At 52.4% G+C, this 23045-nt stretch overlaps 1 protein-coding gene and 1 long non-coding RNA gene across 6 annotated transcripts in view; one reads left to right on the top strand and one right to left on the bottom strand.

Annotated features, from left to right (window-relative positions):
* Window positions 1-23045, bottom strand: part of SH3PXD2A (SH3 and PX domains 2A) — a 224141-nt gene that overhangs the window by 141990 nt on the left and 59106 nt on the right. For 4 of the 5 annotated variants that reach the window (XM_028511893.2, XM_028511891.2, XM_028511892.2 and 1 more), the window contains one exon: window positions 3599-3674. In XM_028511893.2, the coding sequence (XP_028367694.1) occupies window positions 3599-3674 (76 nt within the window). Of the gene's footprint in view, window positions 1-3598; window positions 3675-4215; window positions 4409-23045 lie in introns of those variants that run through there. The other variant, XM_036027248.1, reaches the window with a different exon arrangement.
* Window positions 751-21670, top strand: LOC118500900. Its single transcript, XR_004903484.1, has 3 exons — window positions 751-762; window positions 7223-7227; window positions 21551-21670. It is a non-coding gene; the product is annotated as an uncharacterized LOC118500900 (long non-coding RNA).

The raw sequence follows: 23045 nt of genomic DNA on the forward strand, positions 1-23045 counted from the left end.
TGTACCGTGCCCCACACTGCCCCCCGTTGGCCCTGCGCACAGCCACCCGCACCCTAACCCCTACCCCAGCTGTACCGCAGATCACACATCTGTCCCCTAAGAGCCAACGGGGGTGCCTGGGGTGAATGTCTCCTGGGATGGAGCCTGTCTTTGGCCCCAGGAGACCCCCCAGCCCACAAGCTGACACATCCTCAAACCCACAGGCTGACCCTGGACTCAGGCCATACACCACCCAGACAAAGCCTGTGTCCTAGATCCTAAGATTTATAACTCATGTGCAGAATTTTGTGCCAGGATTTGACTGGCAGATGAGCAAGCACATAACCATGTGAGCCTGGATTCCCTTTCTTCTCTCAGTTTCTTTGCTTCTCTGTCACTTCTACCAGCCAGTGAAACTCCTAGAGTCCCCAACCTCGAGCCTGCTGCCACGTGGGCCAAAGCAAAGCAGCTGGCCTAACGCTCCAAACAGATCCCCGAGACCAGACCCCAGATCAGGGCAGCGGAAACACACACCATGTCCCGGCATCTCCGAAGCCAAGACTGAGGCCCTCGTGGCGATAACGAACGGGTCCTCGCTGCTTCCTCCCCTCGGGTTTTTCTCGCTCTGAACTTCCAGACAAGGCAAAGGGCTGGCAGAGCTGCCCCTGAGAACCCTTCCCGGGGCCGTGAGGGTGCAGAGGGACGCATCAGCTTGGTGCGTCTGAACTCTCTGAGGTTCTGCTGAGTCACTGCTGTGGAGACCGAGGCTGGGAGAAGCGGCAGGTGAGGGCAGCCACCCTCCCCAAAGGCAGGGGGGTAGAAGCAGAGACTCGAGCTGGTGTTAGGTCATAGAGAAGATCTGTAGGGACCCTGCTCTCAGCCCTTTACCGGCTCATGGTCCACCGCTCACTGCTACGGGTATTGGCTGCTAAGGGCTCTCGGCTGCCCCTCCTCCAAAGGCTCCCCCTCAGCCCCCAAGTCCTCAGGAGCTATCTTGCCACACACCACACTGTCTGGGGACGGGGGCAGCCCACGGCCAATGGATGACTGACGTGGCAGCTACAGAAGTTGTCCCCTAAGATGGGACAACTCTGTGGTGCCATCCGCCCTCAGCGCCCTCCCCTGCCCTGCCCTGCTCCCCGCACTGAGAGCAGCCCTCAAAACCCATTTGCATAAGAATCCTTGTCTCAGGCTCTGCTTCTAGGGTCTGTGACCTAAGACAGGCAACACTTATCATTACTCTTCTCTGACGCCCTCTCCTGGGGGACCCCTTTGACTTGGGGCCGAAGGGGTGGGCTGGGACCCCTCATGCCCACTTGTATCTCCCTATGGTTCTCATTATGTTAGGCTGTTTTTCCTCCATCTTTTTCCACCCTGTCCAAGCTAAGTAGAGTATGAAAGGGTTAAGGTAGTTTCTACTGGGGCGAGGGGGGGGGCCAGCGATAGGGTCTGGGAGCCCCACAGCGGGACTCCAAATGGCCAGCAAAGTTATGGGGAGCAAGTGAGCAACAGGGAACAAACCCCGCTGAAGGCAGCAGGGCAGAAAGCGGCAGGACTTCCTTTGATGAATGGGAGCTGGGGGCCAGCCAACCTCATTCCTCGGGACCAGCGAGGTTCCCCCTTTTGCATCGCATGGCGCACGTAAACTGGCGCCTACAGTTCTGCAGCACGACGGAAAATGTATCTTTTGCTGATCTGACAGAAAAAATAGGTATAATCGTGATTCATTCACGCCAGGCAGCTATGGTTGGGTTGGCTGCTGTCGTTTTTTATTTGACAGTCCCAGGGAAAACAGGTCAGTGCCCCTGACTCAACAGTCAGGTGTGGGAGTTTTAAAAACTCTCGAGGCACACCTGTTGAAGATCGCTGCTCTGGACAATGTCACCCACTACACACAGGTCGCAGGTACGTGGGGCTGGAAGGGGTCCGATGCTTCCCCTTTCCCAGGAACTGGGGGTAGCACGGGGCAGGTGCCTTTGTTTATGGACAGCTGTCACTTATTGAGCATTTGCTACAGGACAGACCCCATGCAAACTGCTTTACCTGAATTCTTTTCGTCCTCACCACAACCCTGTAAGGGTTCCCGTAAGGGAGGCCCCCAACCCTGCGGCAACCGTCAGCTTATCCTCTCCTGGGGCAGCGGGTGTGGACGGAGCCCTGGCTCAGAGTCAGAGACAAGATAAGAGTTCTGGCGTTGGCTGCACTTCCTGGCTGTGCAGCTTGTGCAAGTCTGTTAGCCTCCCCTGGCCTCAGTCTCCTATGCAGTAAAATGGGGACATAACCCCATCAAATGAGCTACAAGTGTGGCTGTGCTGAGTCCCGTGCGGGGCACGCATCAGGATGAAGGTTCACTAACACGTATTTAGGTCCTGCTGGAGGCCAGCCATGGGTTCAAGTACCCGAACGTTCATTGTATCCCTACAGCAGCCCCATGAAGTAGGTATTGTCATCCCCACTTTCCAGATGAGGACACTGAGGCACAGAGAACCTTGGAAACCCACCAGAGCCCCGGTTCAGGGGGTGAAGCCTGGCAACCTGACACCCGAGACACTGGGCCGGGGCAGCAGCAGGACGGAACCTTGGCACGTCACCCCGCCCTCCACGAGCACCCAGGCTTCCAGGTCTCGCCAGGCTCCTGTCCTCCAGGAGGCCTTGGCTGCCTCCCCAGCTCCCCGGAGCTCCTTTCCCACCACAGCTGGGATTTCACAGCACAGAGGGTCACATCCTGTCTTAACCAGTTTGCTGTCTAGGGAGTAAAGCCTAGTCTTTACTAGGTCTTGTCTCTCCCCCGGCCTGAGGATTCCTTGGAGAGCAGAAACAAGTCCAGATGTCCCCTGACTCACACCAGGCCAGTCCAGCCCCCTCCCCAGGCACTCATTCCTGGGCTGAGCCCTTTATCACCACCTGGGGGCTGACTGACAACGAGCTCCTCTTTCCCTGTGGTGCTGGCCCCCTTCTTCTTGAGCGAACAGGCAGCCTTCATGCCCAAGGCCAGGTCCACCCCAGTGCCAGGGCACCCACTGGCTTCCTGCCAGCTCTGTGTCCACAGCATCCCAGCTGGGCTCTGAGCCCCTGGTGGGCACAGCATCTGAACTCGACAGGAGCAATGTCTAAGGTCATTACAAACCTGAGTGTGGGATGTTCCAAAGTCCCTCCACACGGCGCAAAGGCAGGTAGGGAGGGCACGGGGCCTCGCCTGGGCAGCGGTGCAGGGAGGACTGCATGGACACCAGCCAGGGAAGTGTGCTGCGTTCAAGTTCTCCGTGGGTCTAGTGGGAGCTGCTAGAGAGAGTTCAGCCTGCAGCTGTTTATCCTTTCGGAGGAGAACTTGGTCTCTGGGCTTTTTGTAAAAAGGACCCTAACTGCAAGAACTTGAGAAACTCCTCAGCAGTTACATGGCCCAGGGCCACAGACGGCCCTGGGGTGGTGGGAGAGGACCCTGTGCAGACAGCAGCCTTCACAATCAGGGACTTCCAATCCCCTGGGGAGCTGTTAGCATGAAGATTCCTGGGCCTGCCCTGCCCGGAATTTCTGGCTTAGGAGCAGGCTTTTCTTGGCCCAAGGAATGCCCCTCCCCAGGTTGCCCCTTATCCCACAGGCAGGGCCATCCAGAGCTTACCTGGGAGGAAGGGAATGATTCTCTGCTTGGGGTCCTTCTGTCCACCTTCGATGGGAAACTTGTCCAAAAGCTGCATCTGAAACACCGGAGAGACAGAGTTCAGAAGCCTGGACCGACCGATCCTTGGCATCCCTTCCCCGCTCCACCCCACGCTACCCACCGCTCCGGGGCTGGCTGTCGTCACACGGGTGAGTGACGCCTCAGAGCCCTCATTTCACAGAGGATTACCGAACCACATGGGGCATAAGCGGGGAGGCCAGAGCTCTCTGTGCATCAAAGGGGGCATCTGGGCAATCTCGTGGAAGGATGGGGACTGGGCGGGGGGCAGGGGCGGTCTGGAGATGCCACTCAGCAGGCTTTCACACCAGGCTGCAAGTGGTCTTTCCAGAAGCTTCTTTGGGCCCAGTTTTTTCACATCATAGGCTGCATGAGCCCTTAAGCCGCCTGTCATTCCAAATCCTCCTGGGCCAGGATGAAGGAAGAGCCTGCCTGCCACTTCAGATAAACCCACCTTCCAGACCCCTTCCGTGGGAACAGACCCAGATGCTGTTTTAATTGCAAAACCAAATCCAGCCCTTTGCCCCCAATGCTGGAAGAACCCCACCTTCGTTTCCTACCTTCCCACCCTGAGATCCTGGCTGTTTTTCCAGGGACGGACCCACTGGAAGAGTTTCCAGAGTTCTGGAGGAACAACTTTTTTTTCTTCTGCTATTCTGGGCTGAAATTCTGTGTAAACTGGAAAAACACACAGGAGACAGGATGGCCAAGGCTGTGGCCCCCGGCGTGTCGTCCTTCTCCCTTCTGAGGCCCAGGCAGAGCTGGAGCAGAGTGCAGAGGGCAGGGAGAGCCCTGCACACCCAGCTGTGTGACCTTGGGCAGAGCCCGGGGCTCTCTCAGTTGACCCTCAGGCGCCTCATTGACAAAATGAGGAAGATGAGTCACGTGACAGCTGAAGTCCATTTCTTCCTTCAAATGTTGTATTTATTGAGCATCTACGTGGTGCACTGAGCACTAAGAAAGGGGCAGCAAAGAAAAAAAAAGCCTCTGCCCTCAGAGAGTCTGTGTTCTAATGCAGGGAGACAGAGAGTAAACAAATGCGTGTGTGTGCTCTGGTGGGGGCGGGGGAGGAAGTGCCATGAAGACAAGTGAACTAGGATAAGGTGTTGAACTAGAACCTGGTTGTTACTTTGTACAGGTGGTGAGGAAGGCCCGCTGGGTGGCCGTTCAGCGGAGACCCACAGGAAGTGCAGCGGCAAGCCACACTGGAAGGGGACCGGGAAGGGCAGCGTTTCCAGGCTGGGGAAACAGGAAGCACAAGGAGCCTGCAAAGACCAGCGTGGCTGGAGCACAGCGAGCGAGGGACCGAAGTCCAGACAACGAGAACCAGGAGGCAGGACCCGCCAGATCACGAAGAGGACGGCTCGAGCTGCAGGGTAGTGGGTGGGCCGCAGCGTGGAGGCAGGGAGACCAGTGGGGAGGATCCTTTTGAAGGTGCCCTGGATCTAAGTGCTAGCACTGGAGGTGGTGACAGTGGTCCTACGTCAGACCTGCCGTGTGTGTGTGTGTGTGTGTGTGTGTGTGCACACACTATTCCTATGCACCATCCACCCACCCACCCAGCTCTCACACGCAACGTTAGGACTCTCTCTTGCACGGTCATTATCCAACACACACGGGCTATTTGGAGCCCACACGTGGAGGGCGGGTCATTGTCGGAGTCCGTTCAAAACAAAACAGAGACTGCACCATTATGAATTTTCACTTCCCCAAATGCAGACCGCAACTTATGAAAAGCTGGCTCATGAATTTTCAAACCCCACCGTTGTGAGTCCACCTCGCAAACACTTAGTAATTGCCTGCTACATGTAAACAGGGCCACTGTGCCGTAACGCTATAAACTTGTGGTTAGGGCTTTAAGAGAAATCAGTATGTTTCAAATAAATTCTACATAGAGTAGGACTCTGATTTGCTCTTTTTCCGATTTTCCTCACTCGTTTTCTGTTCTGCAAACTTTATTTCTGTATCACAGAAAAATTCATGTTCACTGAGGGGAAAAACTAGAAATTACAGAGGCAGTGGCTAGTCTAAAAGAGCGTAAGCATCACTCATAACCCTTCCTCCTGCAAAAGCAACATTAATATTTTGGGATATGTACCCCTTCCAGACGTTCTTCCACGCACACAGATACAATGAGCTCGGCGACGCTCTTACGCTACGTTGGCAGCACACCCCCGGGTCAGTGAACACACTTCCATGTCGGCATTCTCAAGTGTGGCACAGAATTCAATACTTGGATGGGCCGCGGTTTATTTAGCTACTTTCCTACTGTTGGATATTTAGGTTGTTTCTGACTTTTCACTGCTATGTGTGAAACTCTAGTGAAGATCCCAGTCCCTGCATCCATGCACACCTCTTTACTACTTTTTCTATTTTCGTTTCAATTTGTTGACATCTATGCATGTTTATAGGTGCCTTCAATCTTTTCTGGAAGAAGACGGAGAAACAGATGGATGACTGCTGCGTGTCGCCAGCCCTGGGTCTCTGAGCAATGGCCCCACAGAATTCCCGAGGGCGAGAATGGAGACAGCTGCAGAGAAAGGCAGGCCCAGCAACTTGCCCCGGTGTGGTCTGCCCTCTCAAACCACTCTCCTCCTGAAAGAAGGGGGCCAGCTGTGTCTGCCAAACCCAAGTCGGGGGGTGGGGTCACCCAAGTTGGGGCTCAAGGGCATTAGGCTACAGAAACTTGAAATTCCTGGTCAGCTCTGACACACACTTGTCCTCCGACTCATAAATGCTTTTTCAGACCTAGGATTCTGAGATTCTCATTAAGAGTGCGTAGGAAATGCAGAGTGGCCAGGGCAGGCAGGATTCAAGCCTTCGTTCCTTTCCTCCAAAAGCATATGCTGTGCACCTCGCAAGTGCTGGGCCCTCTGTAGGCGCCACAAATCACGAAAGCCACAGTCCTCACACGAAGCGGCTCACAGTCTAGGCCTGGAGCAGAGCGATTCCCAGCCTTCAACACACATGCGAAGCCTCTGCCAACATGGTGAAATGCAGGACCTGATTCAGTAGCTCCGACAGGAATTCAGGTCCTGCATTTCTACCGAGCTCACAGGTGCTGCTAAAACTGCCGGCCTGTGGACCAGGTTTCAAAGACAATAAAACAAGACAAAAGGGGTGTGGAATACCTCATTAACAATTTGTGTCTTGATTGCATGCTGAAATGATAGATGATATTTTGGATATATCAGGTTATATAAAAATACTTCAGAAATGGTTTCACCTGTTTTCTTTCACATTTTTGAAGTGGCTACTAGAAAATTTTAAACTACCTATGTGGCTCCTATTATTCTATTTCTATTTGGACAGGCTGCTCCGCAGCAAGAGGACCCTGGAAGTGCAGTCTGAAGTCTGCCCACACCTGAGTCCCCGGAGGGGTGTGGGTATCCGTTAAAAATGCTGTTTCCTGGGCCCCATCTGGAAGATCGTGACCTTTCCTCCTGGTGCTAGAAACAGACAAGCAAGTTCAGGAGTGACGGGGATGATGAGAACATGCGAGCTGAATGAGGAGGTCGGGAAGGCTTCCTGGAGGAGGTAAATAAAGCCCGCGTGGCAGAGCGACAGTCACAGTCCCTGGGCCCTTCCCGCTACAAAGCAGTCCAAGTTCCCACAGTGGGTTTGAGAGCCTCCTGGAAGGCCAGGCTCATCTTGCCAGCCCTGCAGGTTTGAGTTTTCCCTCCAAAGGCCTCCTGGAGGATGCTGTGCAGCTGGCTTCTCCTTCTTCTGTACCAGAGTCTCCTCTTTCTCCACCTCTGGCTGAAACCCGGCCCTCCTGGGGCCGAGACAAGCTGCCTGCTGAGGGTGCTGTGTCAACAGGTCCTGTCCAGAGCCGTGAGCGCCCAGCCCGCCTGCTCCCCTCCAGCCCTGGCTCTCAGGTGCGGAGCCTAGCCACACCTGGCACTAACCCCACTGTGGGGCTGGCAGAGCCTCAGTGTCTGTCCTCTCTGGCATCCCCGAGGCTCACCACTAACCAGCTGCTGGAGATAGTCTCTTCACCCCCAGGTCATCTTTCAAAGAAAGCAAATCCCCTTGTTCGGACTCCAGAGCAAACCAAATAAAGGCGGCCCAGCTGAGTTTGCTCAGCGTGGGGGGCTCACAGACTGCACTGTTCAGCGTCTACAGCAGAGAGGTAGGCGGTGGAATAAAAAATAAACATCTGGGGCCATGTTTGATATACAATCCCAATGTCACCCCACCCAGGAGGCCAGGCAGGCTGCATAGTGGCCCAGTAACCTGGTCGGTGCTCCCTGTGCAGGGCTGGGTTTGAGAGATAAAGCGCTCAGTGAAAGGCTCAGGGGGCGTCTCCTGAAGAGGCCTGCACAGACCTTCCGGGAGGAGGAAGCCTGGTGCGTGGGCCGGGGAGGAAGGAAGGCTCCGCCCAGCACAGACTTCTGCTGCGGCCACCTTTTGGGGCAGGAAGTGGATTCTCCTGTCACTCCAGCAAAGGCCTGACTCAGGCCAGAAGAAAAGCAGGGCCCGTTGCCAGGGTCCTTCTTAGAGAGAGAGGCGTTTGGCTCGAGGAGCCCTTTGCAACCACATCAGAACCCCACAGTGCATGGAGGATGCCCGGCTGTTTACCTAAGGGGTGGATAGTGTGAGAGATACAGGACTGCCTGGCTCCTGTCAGAGGGCCGCCCCCGCCAGAGAAGGCTGATTCAGCAGCTCTTCCGAGGCAGGGCTGAACAGCAACACACACGGAGCAGAGAGAAGTGTGGGCACTGCGTCCAGCTGGGGCACATCTGTAGCTCATGAGGCTAACTCCTCACCCTTCCGAGGGGGTGGAGGTCCCCGCAACTCCAGCTTTGGGGCTCCGATCCTCAAACCTTTATCCGCTTTTTTCAGCTCAGGAACAGAGGGAACATTCACTACAAGAACCTGGTGGTACCCAGACCCTGAAGGTCCCCTTACAAAGAGGCAAGGCCACCCAGTCTCCCTGGGGACCATAAGAGATCAAGGGAAGCCTCTGCCTTGGTTTGTCCATTTTACTGACTGAGGGCTTACCAGTCCCTGTGGGGGACAATGGGGACACATCAGGGAGAACCACAGAAGCAGAGAGGGACAACAGTGATGGGTGTGGGTTTTCTTAACGTCCTCATCCCTTTGTGGCCTGAAATGCGCTTTCCAATTCCCCTCCTTCTTTGGTGGCCTTATCAAGGGACATCCACTCTGGCCAGCCTTCTTCGACCACCCAGTCTGAGGTCACACACAGCTCCTTACTTTGAATTCAAAGAGCTCTCCTGGTTTGAATTCCCTATTTCGGTACTTTGCAGTCTTTTATGATGTTTTTGTGTGAGTTCCTTCATTGCCCATGGGAAGCCCATGGGCTTCCGCTTGAAAGCCATCGGCATCCTTGTAGAGAATTGGTTGACCATAAACGATTGGGTTAGGACGTATTATCCTTTCTATACACTGCTGGGCTTCCTTTGCTAATACTTTTGTGGGGAATTTTGCATCCATGTCCATTATGGGTGTTATTTTTTTTCAAGATTTTTTATTTTCAGAGAGAGGGAAAGGAAGGAGAAAAACAAGGAGAGAAACACTGCTATATGAGAGATACATAGATTGGTTGCCTCTCACACACCCCCAATCGGGGACCTGGCCTGCAACCCAGGCATGTGCCCCAACTGGGAATCAAACCAGCAACATTTCGGTTTATAGGCTGGTGCTCCATCCACTCAACCACACCAGCTGGGGCATATGGATGTTATTTTGAATTTTCTTTTCTTATAATGTCATTATCAGGTTTTGATACCAAGATTATGCTGGTTTCACATGAGCTGGAAAACATTCCTTCCTCCTAAGAGTTTGTGTGTAAAAGGGTGCTATTTCATCCTTGAATGTTGGATAGAATTCACTAGTAAAACTATCTGGGTTTGGAGCTTTCTTTGCAAGAAGGTATTTGATTATAAAGTCAATTTCTTTAATAGATATAAAGGCTTTTAACATTTTTCTATTTCTTTTTGAGTCAACTTTGGCAAGCTGAGTTTTTCAAGAAATTTGTCCATTTCATCTGACTTACTGAACTTTGAACTTATTGGCAGAAAATTGTTACTAACATTCCCTCATTATTGCTCAACCTGAAGTAATAGCTTCTCTTTTCTTCTTGATATGGGTAATTTGTGTTTTCTCACCTTCTCTCTTTGATTATTCTTGGTAGCTTATCAATTTTATTGATCTTTTCAAATAGCCTATGTTGGGTTTTGTTTGTTTTCTTTATGGTTTTCTCTGTTTATTTTATTCTGTTCTCATTTTTATGATTTCTTTACTTCTACTTATTTTAGGCTTAGTTTTAAATTTTCTCTTAAAGTGGAAATTTAGATTGTTGATTTTAGACCTTCCTTTCAAATGTAGGCATATACAGGTATAAAGTTCTCTCTCAACAGTTGCTTTACTAGCAACCCACAAATTTTCATGTGTTGTCATGTGTTCTCATTCAGGTCAAAATATTTTAAAATTTCCACTGTGATTTATTCTTTGGACTCACAGACACAAGAAACTCAACCCACTCCAAAGACAAGAAACCTAAAGAAAACTATAAACCAAGGCCCATCATAAGCAGATGACTCAAAATCAGTAATATAGAAGAAAATCCAAAAAGCAGCCATAGACAAAAAGGCACATATTTACCTTTAGAGGACCAAAGACAATGATGACAGAAGACTTCTTGTTGGACAAAACTCGAACAAGAAGATGGGGAAAGGCTGTGACACCGTGGGGTCCCCAGGGTCCCCTACATTGACCTCAACCACAGCTTCACTCCACATTAGGGAAGCTCAGTTATGCCCCAAGTCTGGCCAAGTCCTCCATGTCCACAATACAAAGATCTTTTCATCTATCAGTTGGTGAAAAGGTAATTTATTATCCAAATTGGGACACTTCTGAGAGTTAAAGTGAGTGCTGGTAATGGTTATGTTAGGGTAAGAGGTGACTTCTGGGTCCCTCGGTTCCCCTAACTAGGAGCACCTGGCACAGGTCCTGGCATGAAACAGGTGCCCAGTGCCTGTTTGATGGTAAAAATAACATTTACTGGGAATTTTGTGTTAGGTCCTATGCTTATCTCATTTTTAATTCTCATATCAACTCTCTGAGGTAGGTACTATTATTACACTATTTTTCAGAAAAAGAAATCCAGACACAGAGACATTAAATAGCAAGGTGCGGAACTGGAATTCAGACTGTGGCCCCTTGACCACCATAGTCTGAATGAATAAACTCAATGAAAGAAAGAAGTCAGAAATTCCACCATTAGGGTGACATTTCTATTAAAGTTCACTCACAGTGTAAGAATGGCACATCATTAGAAGATTTATTGATATAATTTACCACATTAGCAAATAAAGGATAAAAGCTACATGATCAAGTCCTAGCTGGTGTGGCTCAGTGGACTGAGCACGGGCCTGCCAACCAAAGAGTCTCAGTTCGATCCCCAGTCAGGGCACATGCCTGGGTTGCAGGCCAGGTCCCCAATAGGGGGCACACGAGAAGCAACTACACATTGATGTTTCTCTGCCTCTCTTCCTCCCTCCCTTACCCTCTCTCTAAAAATAAATAAATAAAATCTTTTTTTAAAAAGGCTTCATGATCAGTCTCACATTATAGATGAAGTATTTGATAAAACTCAATATCCATCTATGATTTTTAAAAATTTAACAAACAAGGATAGGAATAAACAAACTTTCTTATTCTGAAAATGTTCATCTACCCAAAACAATCCTCAGTGAAAAAACAAAACAAGGATGCTACCCACCATCACTGCTTCCATCCATTATGGCATTAACGGTCCCTGCTAAGATATTAACACAAGAAAAAAAAAGGGGAGGCAGACAGACTGACTGAAAAGGAAAAAATTGAGCCATCAGTATTAACAGCCAATATAAGGTTACGTACAAAACCAAAGAGAACCCTCAAGAGATGTGTACCTTTGGACCTAAAGGGCACGTACCCCTCATTTAAAAGAAAGGACCCCCTAGACGGTATAAGACACTAAACTTGCATGAGGAACTAACGTGAACAAGTTCCGGAAAGGACAGGGATGACGGCTGCACACCAATGTGAGTGCGCTCAATGCCATCACACTGCGCTTTTTAAAAAAGGTGAAAATGGTAAATGTTATGTTATACACATTTTACCACAACGATTAAACCATTCAGTTTTACCTTATGTATATTTTACCATAATAAGGCGAGAACGAGGTGAGGGCAGAAAGCAAGGTCCTAAGGCTGCAGAGTGTGGAGATGCCACAGAGCGTGGACATGGATGAGGAGGAGTCATCAGCATTCCTGTCACCCCAGCAGCAGCCATGGACAGAGTGTGACGCAGGGCATTCCATCAACTCTAAAGCCTGGGCTCCTAACTGCATCGGCTGACTCAGTGACCCTTTGCAAGGAAGGCACTTACCCTCGTCCATACAATCGGGGAAGAGGATGCGATTCACAGGGAAGATATGAGAACCCTAAGATGATGCTGCAGCGTGGTCCATAAACAGAAAGAGGCAGCATAGGCATGAGGCAACATGGCAGTTACTCAGAAAGTCCCAAAAATGAGGGGAGTTTGAGGATGGGTGGACAGGCGGGATACAGACTTTCTTGGCAAAACCACCACAGCCTCCAGGGCACAGAGCGGATACTTGAAGTATCCCCGAGACAGCAGCCAGGGAGAGAGACAGGAGGCAGAGAGGAATTGTGCACCTGGCCAGAAACTGCATGCGTGGGATGCACTGGGTTGCTGGGGCGTGGGCCCACAGTGTGCTAAAACACAGACACAGGGCGCTGGAAGGCACACCCATCTTTGAGGCGGAGGCCAATCCAACTTCCAGAAGTCTCTAACAAGTCTAAGAGGTCTCCCTTGACCATTTTCTAGAAAACATGCAAGCCTCATTACTTCAAATCCCTCTCCAATTAAGTCATTACCCATGAGGTCCTGTGCACAACACTGGTGTGACTCAGAGAGTGTCAATCACGATCCATGCGTGGTCTGACCGGGAGCTGGGAGAGCCGGGGCACCGGGGTTTCCCGAGCACCGCTAGGTGAGTGCCAGCCTGCGGAGAGGCATGAAAAGCCATGCCACGAGAGCTCGGGGAAGGACAAGATGGGTGTGGCCAGAGCGAGCAAGGTACACTTCCCAGACGAGGACACAGAAGAGCTTGGCCTTGAATAAAGGATAGCCGTAGAAAAGGGAAGATGGCTTTGCAGAGGGAGGAATGGCGAATACCATGGCTTGGCAGTGGGAGGCTCAGGACTGCTGGAGGAAGCAGCCAGGCTGGAGTGAATGGACTTGTTCATGAGTTCCATGAAATGCTGCTGTGTGTCAGAGAAGGCAATAGGACCCAGGGTGGAGGCTCCTGATACTTTATTCCAGTGATTTGCAGATGACTACCTGGTTGCATCAGAGCCGGGTAAGAACAGACAGATACCCACAGGCGAAATGAGGGCGTCCTAAAGCACCAGAAATGGGACACAGAGGAGAGTCATTTCCAGAACTCATCTGGAGAACAGTACTGCATGTGGGTGGAGTCTCTGGGGCGGGGGGAGGGATGGCAGAAGAGACACCCCGGATGCCTACCCAAGCAGTTAACACTCACTAAACTGCTGTCTTCAGCAGCTGGGTCTGGCAACGGACTGGTCGTTCGCTTTGCTGTCAGAAATGGCATCTGCTTTGCTATCAACAACGCTGCATGAGGACGTGTGTGTGCGTCCGTGCATTTTCCCACTGTATTAACTTGCTAGGGCTGCTGGAACAAAGGACCACAAACTGAGTGGCTTAAGCAACAGAAGTTTTTTGTCTCAGTCCTAGAGGCTAGGAGACCAAGATCAAGGTGTTGGCAGGGATGGTTCCTTCCGAGGGCTGTGCAGGAGGATCTGTTCTATGTCTCTCCCGACTTCTGATGGTTTGCTGGCAATCTCTGGTGTCCCTTGGCTTGTAGAAGGACCATCTCTATCGCTGTCTTCATCTTCACATGGCGTTCCCCCTGTGTGCATGTCTGTATCCAAATTGCCTCCTTTCTAATAAGGACATCGGTCATTAGATACGGGGCCCACCCTACCCCAGTATGACCTCATGTTAACTAATTACAGCTGCAAGAGCCCTATTTCCAAATAAGGTTCCATTCTGAGGTCCTGGGAGTTAGGACTTCATATTGGAATTTGGGGGGCACACAAGACTCCAAAAAACAACACCAATGCACATCAAAACCTACTATCAAAAGAGAAAAGACTCGCCCATATTCTCCTACAAAAAGTCTCTTCCCAGACTCACAGTATTGTGCCGACACAGTATTTTGGAAAGTGTAAATAATAACAATAAATAGTGCACAGGGTTGTTGGATCTGGATTCAAATCAGTTTCCTAGTCTGTAAAATGGGGCAATGACAGAACCTGCCTGATAGGGTGGGTGAGGGGAATGAAGGAGACAATGCATGTGAAGCGCTTGGCACAGAGCCTGGTACAGACTAAGCGCCCCATAAATGTCGGCTGTGATTGTCATTACTGTCCTCATCATCACTCTTGTTATGGCAACAGGCTGTGTCCCTGATGCCAGAGAAAGTGCCTGGGAAGCTACAGCCCTGAGATCAGAGAGGCAGTAGGGAGCCCACGAGGGGAAGTTGAGTCTGCGAGATGTCTTGGCCAGGTCTGGCCTGGCTCTGAGTGTCCAGGGTCCCCATGGGAGCCGCCCAGCTGCTGTGCGTGGGCCCGGCATAGGGAGGAGGCCTCCAGCTCTTCCAGCAGCCCATCAGTGCTCAGGGGCTGGCTGGGCCGTGCCTCACATCAACAGGCTGGGGCCTGGGATGACAGCGCAACCCTCGCAGTGAGATGCTCATAGAGCAAGGAAGGCGAAGGTGTGCAGCACAGCGCCATCCCAGGGGAACTTCCGCAGGCTGCAAGGTATCCAAACCAGTGGCTACGGGGCTCCTCTGGAGACTACCAGTGGTCTCATTCCACGCACCCCAACCACGCTGACCCAAGCCTTCAGAGCAACAACATTTGATGGGAGTCAAGAGAGGAAGGTGCCAGTCCAGCCTACAAAGACTTGCTGGGCACCTGAGGCAAGGGACTTGGCCTCTCTGGACAGGCACGGCCTCCTCTGTGAAACACTTGCTCTGTCTCCACGGGGGTTGGAAGGATCCAAGGAGGAGACACGTGAGAAGGTGCTGCCAAGTGCCAGATGCAATTATTCCTATTTAACTTCTGTGAGCCTCAACTATGTATCTGTGAAATGGGGCCAGGCTTATTTCTCCTTCCTGGGGGCTGGTGAGAAGTTAAAAAGGGAAAATGTGTATGTAAAGCATTGCACCTCATGCCAGGGGTCAGGGGAGCCATGAGAAGCAGATGCCTCTCTTAGCGCTGCCTTACCACTATTTTAATACTGCAGTTAATGACGGAATGCTTGAACTGTGAAGTCAGGATTGCATCTCATTCCTTCTGAGCTACATGACCTTGGCCAAGTCACTTAACCTCTCTGGGACCCCGTTTTCTCATCTGTAAGGTGGGGGTGAATAAAAACAGCCACCCCATGGTGGTGTGTGGATTAAATGAGATAACACAGGTGAGCACAGTGCTTGCCCCACGATAAGGGCTTGATAAACGGGGTCAAGGTAAAGAGACTCCAGCAGTATCTTCCTGTCCCTGGTGCTCTCCTGCAGCCCTTTCTGCTTTTGGAGAGCTGTTTAGGGCTGCTGGCCAGGGGACCCAGCCCTCACTGTCAAGGCTGAGCGGACACTGAAGTCCCTCACCTGTACCTGCACAGCCTTCACTGTTTTAAGGATTTTGCTCTTTGTTCCACCACAAGCGCTTGGCCAGGAGGAGAAGGGCATGATGCTAGAGCAGCTGACCACCGGGAAAGCTAGTGACCAACGGGGCTGGGTCAGAGATCCTGGATTCAGTCGACTTTGAGCCTGGCTTCGGGGAGAACACGTAGAGCTTTCCCTGGATCCCAGAGCCTGACATGCGGTTTCCTGGCGTGCAACTGGAGCTACACGCCAATCCCCTGCAACCCCCCACTATGTCAGCCCCCCCCCACCCCCAGCTGCTGGCTGACCCTTCTCTCCTCTCATCCCCAGGAAGGTGTGGGGCTGTGGGAGCTGGGAGAGCTGGGAGCTGGGGCAGGAGAGTGAGTGCCGGGCTGTGTGAGGGTCATCTCAAACTGGAGGAAGAGCGTGGGCTTCCTCCTGGGGCATGAGGAGGCCCTGGAGGACACTGATCAGGAGTAACCCGGTGCAAGTGGGATCCTAGGAAGATGAATCTGCCCAGTGCATGAGATGGAACGGTGGTGAAAGAGACATCTGTGTGCCGGACAGATCGCCAGAAAGATGCTGGCGCCTGCCCAGGGCGTTGGCAGCAACATTTCCCCACAGAGAAAGAGGCCAGCCTCAGATGGGTCTGACTGTGGGGGTATGTGGTGGTGGGGGTGGGGGGTTGTTTTCCATCAGGGTCCTAGCCAAAGTCACCCTGTTCCCTCCTGGGGTGTCTCTAGCTCTCCCCTAGCCCCCCCAGAAACCCCCAAGGTTTCTAAACCCCCACCCCCAAATTTCCCCACAATTTCCTCTTCCACATGGACCTCCAAGGACCGTCCACAGAGCACACAAGGCCTGAAGAAGTGGAGAGGGAATAAGGGAGACCACACCTCCACCTTTCTTCCTGCTAAGCCACACCCCCAGTCACAGTGTTTCTCACTTCCTCTCATCCTAGTTGTCCCTGCAAACGGTCCAGGACTGTGGGCCCCAAAGTGCCCCTGACACCCTGGGATCAAATTCAGGCCAGAGTTTGGGACAAAGATAGCACATTCCTGGCAGAGACGAGGCCAAGACAGACCCTCGCGGCCCTGGGCCCGGCCCACCGCCCGGGCAGTGAGACTGCAGGGCTGGTTCCCTGGCACTGCATGCTCCTGAACAGCAGCCAAGTGGGACACTCATGATCGACGATCCAATGTCCTTGCTTCCTCCTTCCCCTTTTCCAAGCAACCCCTTTCCCCACTTTTTCTCGATTCCAAGTGGGTCAGTGTGCTCCCAGGCCCTACTGTCATCCTTCCCTCCACCCACACCCAAAGTCTTGTGCAAAAAGAAAAAAAACATAGGCTAAAGAAGAAGGCTGGAGACTGGGATCACGGCTCTTCCCTGTGGCCTTGCCCCATCAGTATGGAACCCTCGCTTCCCAAGGGCTCGCCTCTCCTCTGCTTGGGAGTGAGAGCCTGCTGCTGGTGCTTAGCACCCACAGTAGCCTGGCCACCCTAAAACTCAGGGACAGGTGCTGAACGCTTCCTCAAAGACACTGGAGGCTGCGAGTGAGGCCCACATTGTCAGGTGGACCCGGCAAAAGGCCAGGGAGTTTCGGCCAGGAGGACCACTGCACCAGATGACTTGGGTTGGTCACCTGTCTGCTCGCTTCCCCCTGCCCCAAACCCCCGCAACGCAATTCTCTCCCTCATTGGAAGCTTCATAAGGTAGGAAACGGAAACATACATGAAACCTCTTTGAAGGTTCCAGTCAGGAGAGCACTAAGTACATATCATCCCTAATGCTGCTTCAGTCTGCAACTGGTGGCTGCATCTCTGGCTTCACACCCTTTGCTGGCCCTCCGCCTCCACGGCACACAAGTCTAATTCATGACCTCCATCCTGACCAAGCTCTCCAGGCGTGTATCTGGCCACTGCCGCACATCCCCACATAGCGCACGGCCTGCCTGCGGTCCCCGCCCTTCCCGACATAACGTGCTGTTCCACAGCTCCGTGCCTCTGCACGTTCTGTTCTGCCCACTTGGGATGCCCCACCTCACGTGCTCTCTTGCTGTCATCACTCCTGAGGCCTTTGTGTGGGTCTGCCCCTCACTTACTCCCTCCATTAGATTGCTGCTGCCATTTGGTCACACTTACAGACCTGCATGTACCACTATATTGTAATTACTTGTTTAAACACCTGCCTCCTTTCAAAAGGCTGTGAGCTTCTTATAAGCAACATCTGTGCCTTGACATGCCCACTGTCAACTGCAGAGGCTGACACACAGCTGGACATACAATGCGACTACATTTCCCAGCCTCCCTTGCTGAGAGGTACAGTCCTGTGACTGAATTTTGACCAAAGAAATACGAGCAGAGGGGATGTGTGCCTCCTCCAGAAAACCTGTAAGATGTCCCCACAGAAATTTGGATACAGAGATCCACGGGGGAGAGCGCCACCAGACGGGAGAGTCTGGGTTCCTACATGACTCCCTGGAGCACAGCACCCCCTCCAGTAACTTGTGTTGGTTTTGATCCATGACATGAGCAGGAAAGAAATCTATTGTATTGAGTCCCTGAGAGTTTGTTACACAGCAGGTAGCCTATCCTGACTAATACAAAGGAGATCAGTCAAGGTCTGTTGAATCAAATTGAAAGAGGGAAGACAATATAAAATGCAGAATTACCTGGATCCAACAGTCAGACATTACATTCCTACATGACTGAACTATTCCAAAAGCAAAGCCGTCACCCTCCTCCTCCTGCCCTACCCACCAAATCACACATACAGTGCTGAGCATGCCAAGCATTCCCCAGTTAAGACTGAAAAGGGTGGGGACTGAGGCCTTGCCAGCTGACCTGTAAAAGCCACCATAAACAAATGAGCCCCAACTTGAGATCCCGGTTCCACGGGTTTGCAGAAGGCACACAAAGACACAGACTCGCACTGTAGGGAGGGGCCGGCTCCTCCTCACGCAGGCATCTAGAGCCCTGACGCATGGCCATTCGAGCTCACAGGAAGCCTTTGAATGACGGGGACCCACCATCTCTCCAAGGCAACCCACACCCCCTTGGCAACTTCTGGAAAGCACTGAAACCATGTTCCTCACACAGAGCCCAAATCTGCCGGACCAAATCCCCATCTGGTCACAGAGGGCTATGGCCAAATGGGAGGACGACCATATCTGCACAGAAGGGAGAAAAAGAAGGGGATGGAGGACGCCAACTGTCCTTCTCCAGCACCTACGCCCTCGCTGCTCACAGTGGGATCCTGAGAGTAGCCACTTTATCACCTGAGAGCTTGATGGAAAAGCAAAGTATCAAGCCCCATGCAGACCTGCTGGATCAGAATCTGCATTTTAACAAGACTGCTAAGAAGCTGGTATGCACCTTAACGTTAGGAGGCCTCCACTGTTCTTTGCCACGAGGATTCCATCCGATCCCCAGTAAGTGTTCCCCGAAGCCAGGTGCGCCCTGAGCAAAGACAGGCACGCAGAAGGAGGACCGGGAGCTGCGCAGGAGAGCTTGCCTGCGGAGTGGAGAAGCAGGGGCGGGCCTCTCTCACCCCCTTCCCTTGCACACTAGCCCCCCCATCCGCCATTTCACTTTTCACAGATTCCGTTACCCCTGGTCAACCTCCACCCCAAAATACTGAATGGAACATTCCGAAAATAAACGATTCGCAAAGTTTAAATGTGTGCCATTCCGAGGAATGTGAGGAAATCTCTCGCCTCCCCCTCTGCCCTGCCCGGGCGTGAATCATCCCTTCGCCCGGCACATCCGTCCGCCAGGCCTTGTTTCCCGCCTGCCGGTCACTCAGGAGTCGCCTCCAGAATCAGCTCCATTGTCAGAGAGAGAGAGAGAGAGAACACACACATACCCTTTATCACAGCGTACCATTATAACTGTTCTACTTTATTATTAGTTATTGTTGTTATTCCCTTACTGCGCCTAATGTATAAATCAAACTTTGTCACGGGTACATATATAGAGAGAAAAAACAGCCTACATGTAGGCTTTGGCAGTATCCACGGTTCCAGGCATCCACTGGGGGGCTTGGAATGTACCTCCCACAGACAAGATGGGACCCCTGTGCTCAGTTCCAGCTGGCCATACATTCGTTTACCCGTTCCATGACTTCTTGAGCACCTACTATGTGCCAGGCACCGTTCTAGGCACTGGGAAAACAAGCTACTGAGCAGGCAAGGTCCTGCTCTCCTAAAGCTCACACTGCAGCAGAGATGAGGCAGTACACAAGCAGACAATGTTAGATAAGATGATGATAGATTGGGGGAAGTGTGGAAGACAACAGAAGGTGATAACGTGACTAAGAGTGACAGGGCTGTGGCGGGGTGGGGGGCTGGGACCTCTCTGGGGGGAGAGCTCTGTGAGGAAGTGGTCAAGAATGCCTCTCTGCCAGGGGGTGGTGGGGGGTGCATGTGAGCCAAGGTCCAAGGGCCCAGCAGTCAGCTGCTTGAAGATCTAGGGAAAGGGAGTCCCAGGCAGCGGGAACAGCAATGACAAAGACCTCAAGGCAGCACTGTGCTTGGTATTCCAGGAACAGGCGGGTGATTGGCAAGCTGAGAGCCAATGGAGGGAGTATGGCAGGAGACAAGTCCAGAAGGGTGGGCAGGAGCCCACCACAAAGAGCCTGGGGCAAGGTAAAGAGCTGGGAGTTTGTTCTAAAAAACAGGGAGTTTTTCGGAAAGGTTGTAAACTGGGATGTGATGTGATCTGAATTATGTTTTTAAGAGATCACTGTACTTGGTGGGAAGACAAGAGCATGAGTGGGGAGGTCCCTGAAGAAGCCATTCAGTTGCCCAGGTGGGAGGTAACGGGGCTGGACCAGGGTGGGGGCAGAGCTACATTTTGGAAGAGGGCGGATCCAAGCTACCTTCTGAAGGAAGTCTGAGAGGGCCCGCTGACTTGCTGTTGGGTTGGGTACGGGACATGCCCACCAGGTTTGGGGTGGTCCCAACTGGGTTTGAACCCCTTTGGCACCTCAGGTGCTTATAACAGCTGACCCAGGCGGCCCGTGGTCCCCGATCTGACCTGATGGCACCAACAGCTGATTTGGGAACCTGCCACCTCGACAGCTTCCTTCCTGGTCACTGAGGTCAGCCACTAATTAGCCCACAGGAGTCTTGTCTTATAATTTCTCCATTCTGGAGGCCCCTCGGGCCAAGGACTTCCTAGTGCCTCTTTGTTTGCAGAAGGTAGGGCCCAGATGGTAAAAGGGGATAATCCCCAAAGCAAAAACTAAAACTTGGGCAGAGCTACCGGAAGTGGGGAGCTGAAGCAGCCGAGGTAACGAGGCAAGCCACCCAGGGCCAGCCTCAGCTTCCCAGCCTCTGTTCCAGCAGGCTTTCTGGGGGGCGGGGGGGAGGGCAGGGGGGTGGACTTGACTCCTGTCAGGGAACCCAGAAATGCTGTAGGACAAATTCCCCCACAAAGCCTGTGTCCTCTAGCCACCTAGGCACCCAGCAGCCGGATGCGTGTCCAACTGGCAGCCCTGCTGACCCAGGTGAAGGCTTCCTCCCGGCAACCTCACAAACACGGCAGCTCCCCACCTAGGACGAGGTGTGGAAGCGGGAGGAAGGGCAAGGAGAGGAAGGGCTGGCTGCTTGAGGATTGCCAGGGTGCCTGTGTGCAGGCCCACCTCCCTCTCAGGCTCCATCCTGCACGCACAGGGATGTCCCTGACCTTGGCTGTGCCCCCCGAAGTCCTGCCTGGCACCTTCACCCACGCAGATCTCCCTGCCTGGACCGCCTTCTCAGTGTACCAAAGCCCTTCTCCTAGGCCTACCTCCAGTCCCACCTTCTAGTAAAACCCAAGGCAGGAGGAAGGGAACCTAGCATTCATCTGACACCTCCTCTATCTGCCATGTTATTTCTTTTTTCAAAAAGGATCTGACGCCAAATGTGGCAAAACGTGAACATCTATTAACTCTGGGGCGTAGGTCCACTGATGCCTGCGAGAGCCCTTTCTGTAGGACTGAAACTTTCCACAACTAAAAATAAGTGTTGGCTTGGCCAAAAAGTTCGTTTGGTCTTTTCCGTATGATGCCCCTTAGTAGCGCTTAGTTGTCTTTAATGTCATTCAAAACAATTTTGCTAGATTGCATTGTGACAGCTGTCATATCATTGTACATTAAAAAAACATCAAAATGGGTGAATTTTGGTGTAGTCATTTTAATATTGAAGAAGGAAGAACATATGCAACATGTTCGGCATATACGCTTTATTATTTCAAGAAAAGTAAAAATGCAACTGAAACACAAAAAAAGATCTGTGCAGTGTGTGGAAAAGGTGCGAAGGGTCTGTCGGGTAGGCCGGTTGAGGTTGATAGTGATCAAATCAAGACATTAATTGACAACCATCAGTGTTATAACACGTGGGAGAGAGCCGACATACTCAATGTATCCAAATCAATCAAGTTATCAGTGAAAAGAAAAAATGTGTCTTTTATTTTACAGAAAAGGCCAAATGGACTTTTGGCCAACCCAACAGAAAAGAAAAGATGAGGAGCGGCTGGAAGGGGCCAGGCTGGAGCGTGGGGAACCCTGGGAAGAACGCTGTGACGCAGGTGCAAAATCAGGGGGGCTCGGCCCCGGGGGCTGAGAGGAGGGGTCCGTGGGGGTGAGAGGTGGGACAGTGACTGAGAGAGGGAAGGGGGGAGGAGAAGGCAGAGGAAGGGGTCTAGAGAGGAGCCAGGTTTAGACCATGCCGAGGGGCAAGCACATGTGTGACTTATAAGTAGGAAAGCCTTGAAGAGTTAGCCCGCAGGTCAGCTCATGTTCCATCTGTCTCCACTCCCTCAGCCCCACCCCGGACCAAGTGACCGGTCCATGGCAGGTGTTCAACAAACATGGTCAGGTACTCACCCACCCCCCACCCTCTAGTGGATGACAGAGGCCTGGACCAGAGAGAACTGCCCCTCACGGGAAGAAGATGCCAGAGGGAGGGCAGAGCCCTGCCCCACGCCTGTTCCTGATGTCCTACCTGACCCAGATTGAAACAGCTGGTGGGGTATTTTGAGGGCCAGTGTGACCCTACAAAGGGCACTCCCTTTCCTGGGCAAATGGCCACTGCTCAGCTATTTCTAGCAGGGGACAGAGGCAGGGCAGGCATGGCCATAGAAAAACAGCTAGCATGGGGTGGGGAGGGATCAGGTGATAAACAGACAGATAAGACCCAGGAGACCCCCAGTCCAGCCAGAGAAGGGAAAGAGGGGAAAGAGCAGCCAGAAACTCCTGCCCTATGTGTGCCCAGCCCTAACCCCCAAACACCCTAGGCCCGCCTCTCCAGGATGGCCTAGGTCGGGGCTGGGAGCACGGCCCGTCCCCTGTGCTCCTGGGGCTGACACAGCATGGGACAGGGAAGTGGGGCTGCAGTCTCACATCTCTCCGGGGAGGAAACAGCTCATGGGTGGCCATCGTGGGTGTCCCTGGGAGGCAGTGCAGACTTCCCATCAGAGAGCTGCAGCTCATCTGATTCCGAGAGGAATGCCTGCACAGGAGCCCTCTCGGGAGACTGGCAAAGACATGTGACCAGCGCCACAGAGGCTGGGGAAAGGCCACAGGGACAGACAGCCACTCCCAGAGACAGGCCTGGACTCAGAGACCCTTGTGGAGATATAGAGAGACGAGCAGAGAAACTGGAGACAGAGACAGAGAGAGAAC

This window comes from Phyllostomus discolor, chromosome 5 (genome assembly GCF_004126475.2).
Source record: "Phyllostomus discolor isolate MPI-MPIP mPhyDis1 chromosome 5, mPhyDis1.pri.v3, whole genome shotgun sequence".
In the NCBI taxonomy this organism is placed as follows: Eukaryota; Metazoa; Chordata; class Mammalia; order Chiroptera; family Phyllostomidae; genus Phyllostomus; species Phyllostomus discolor.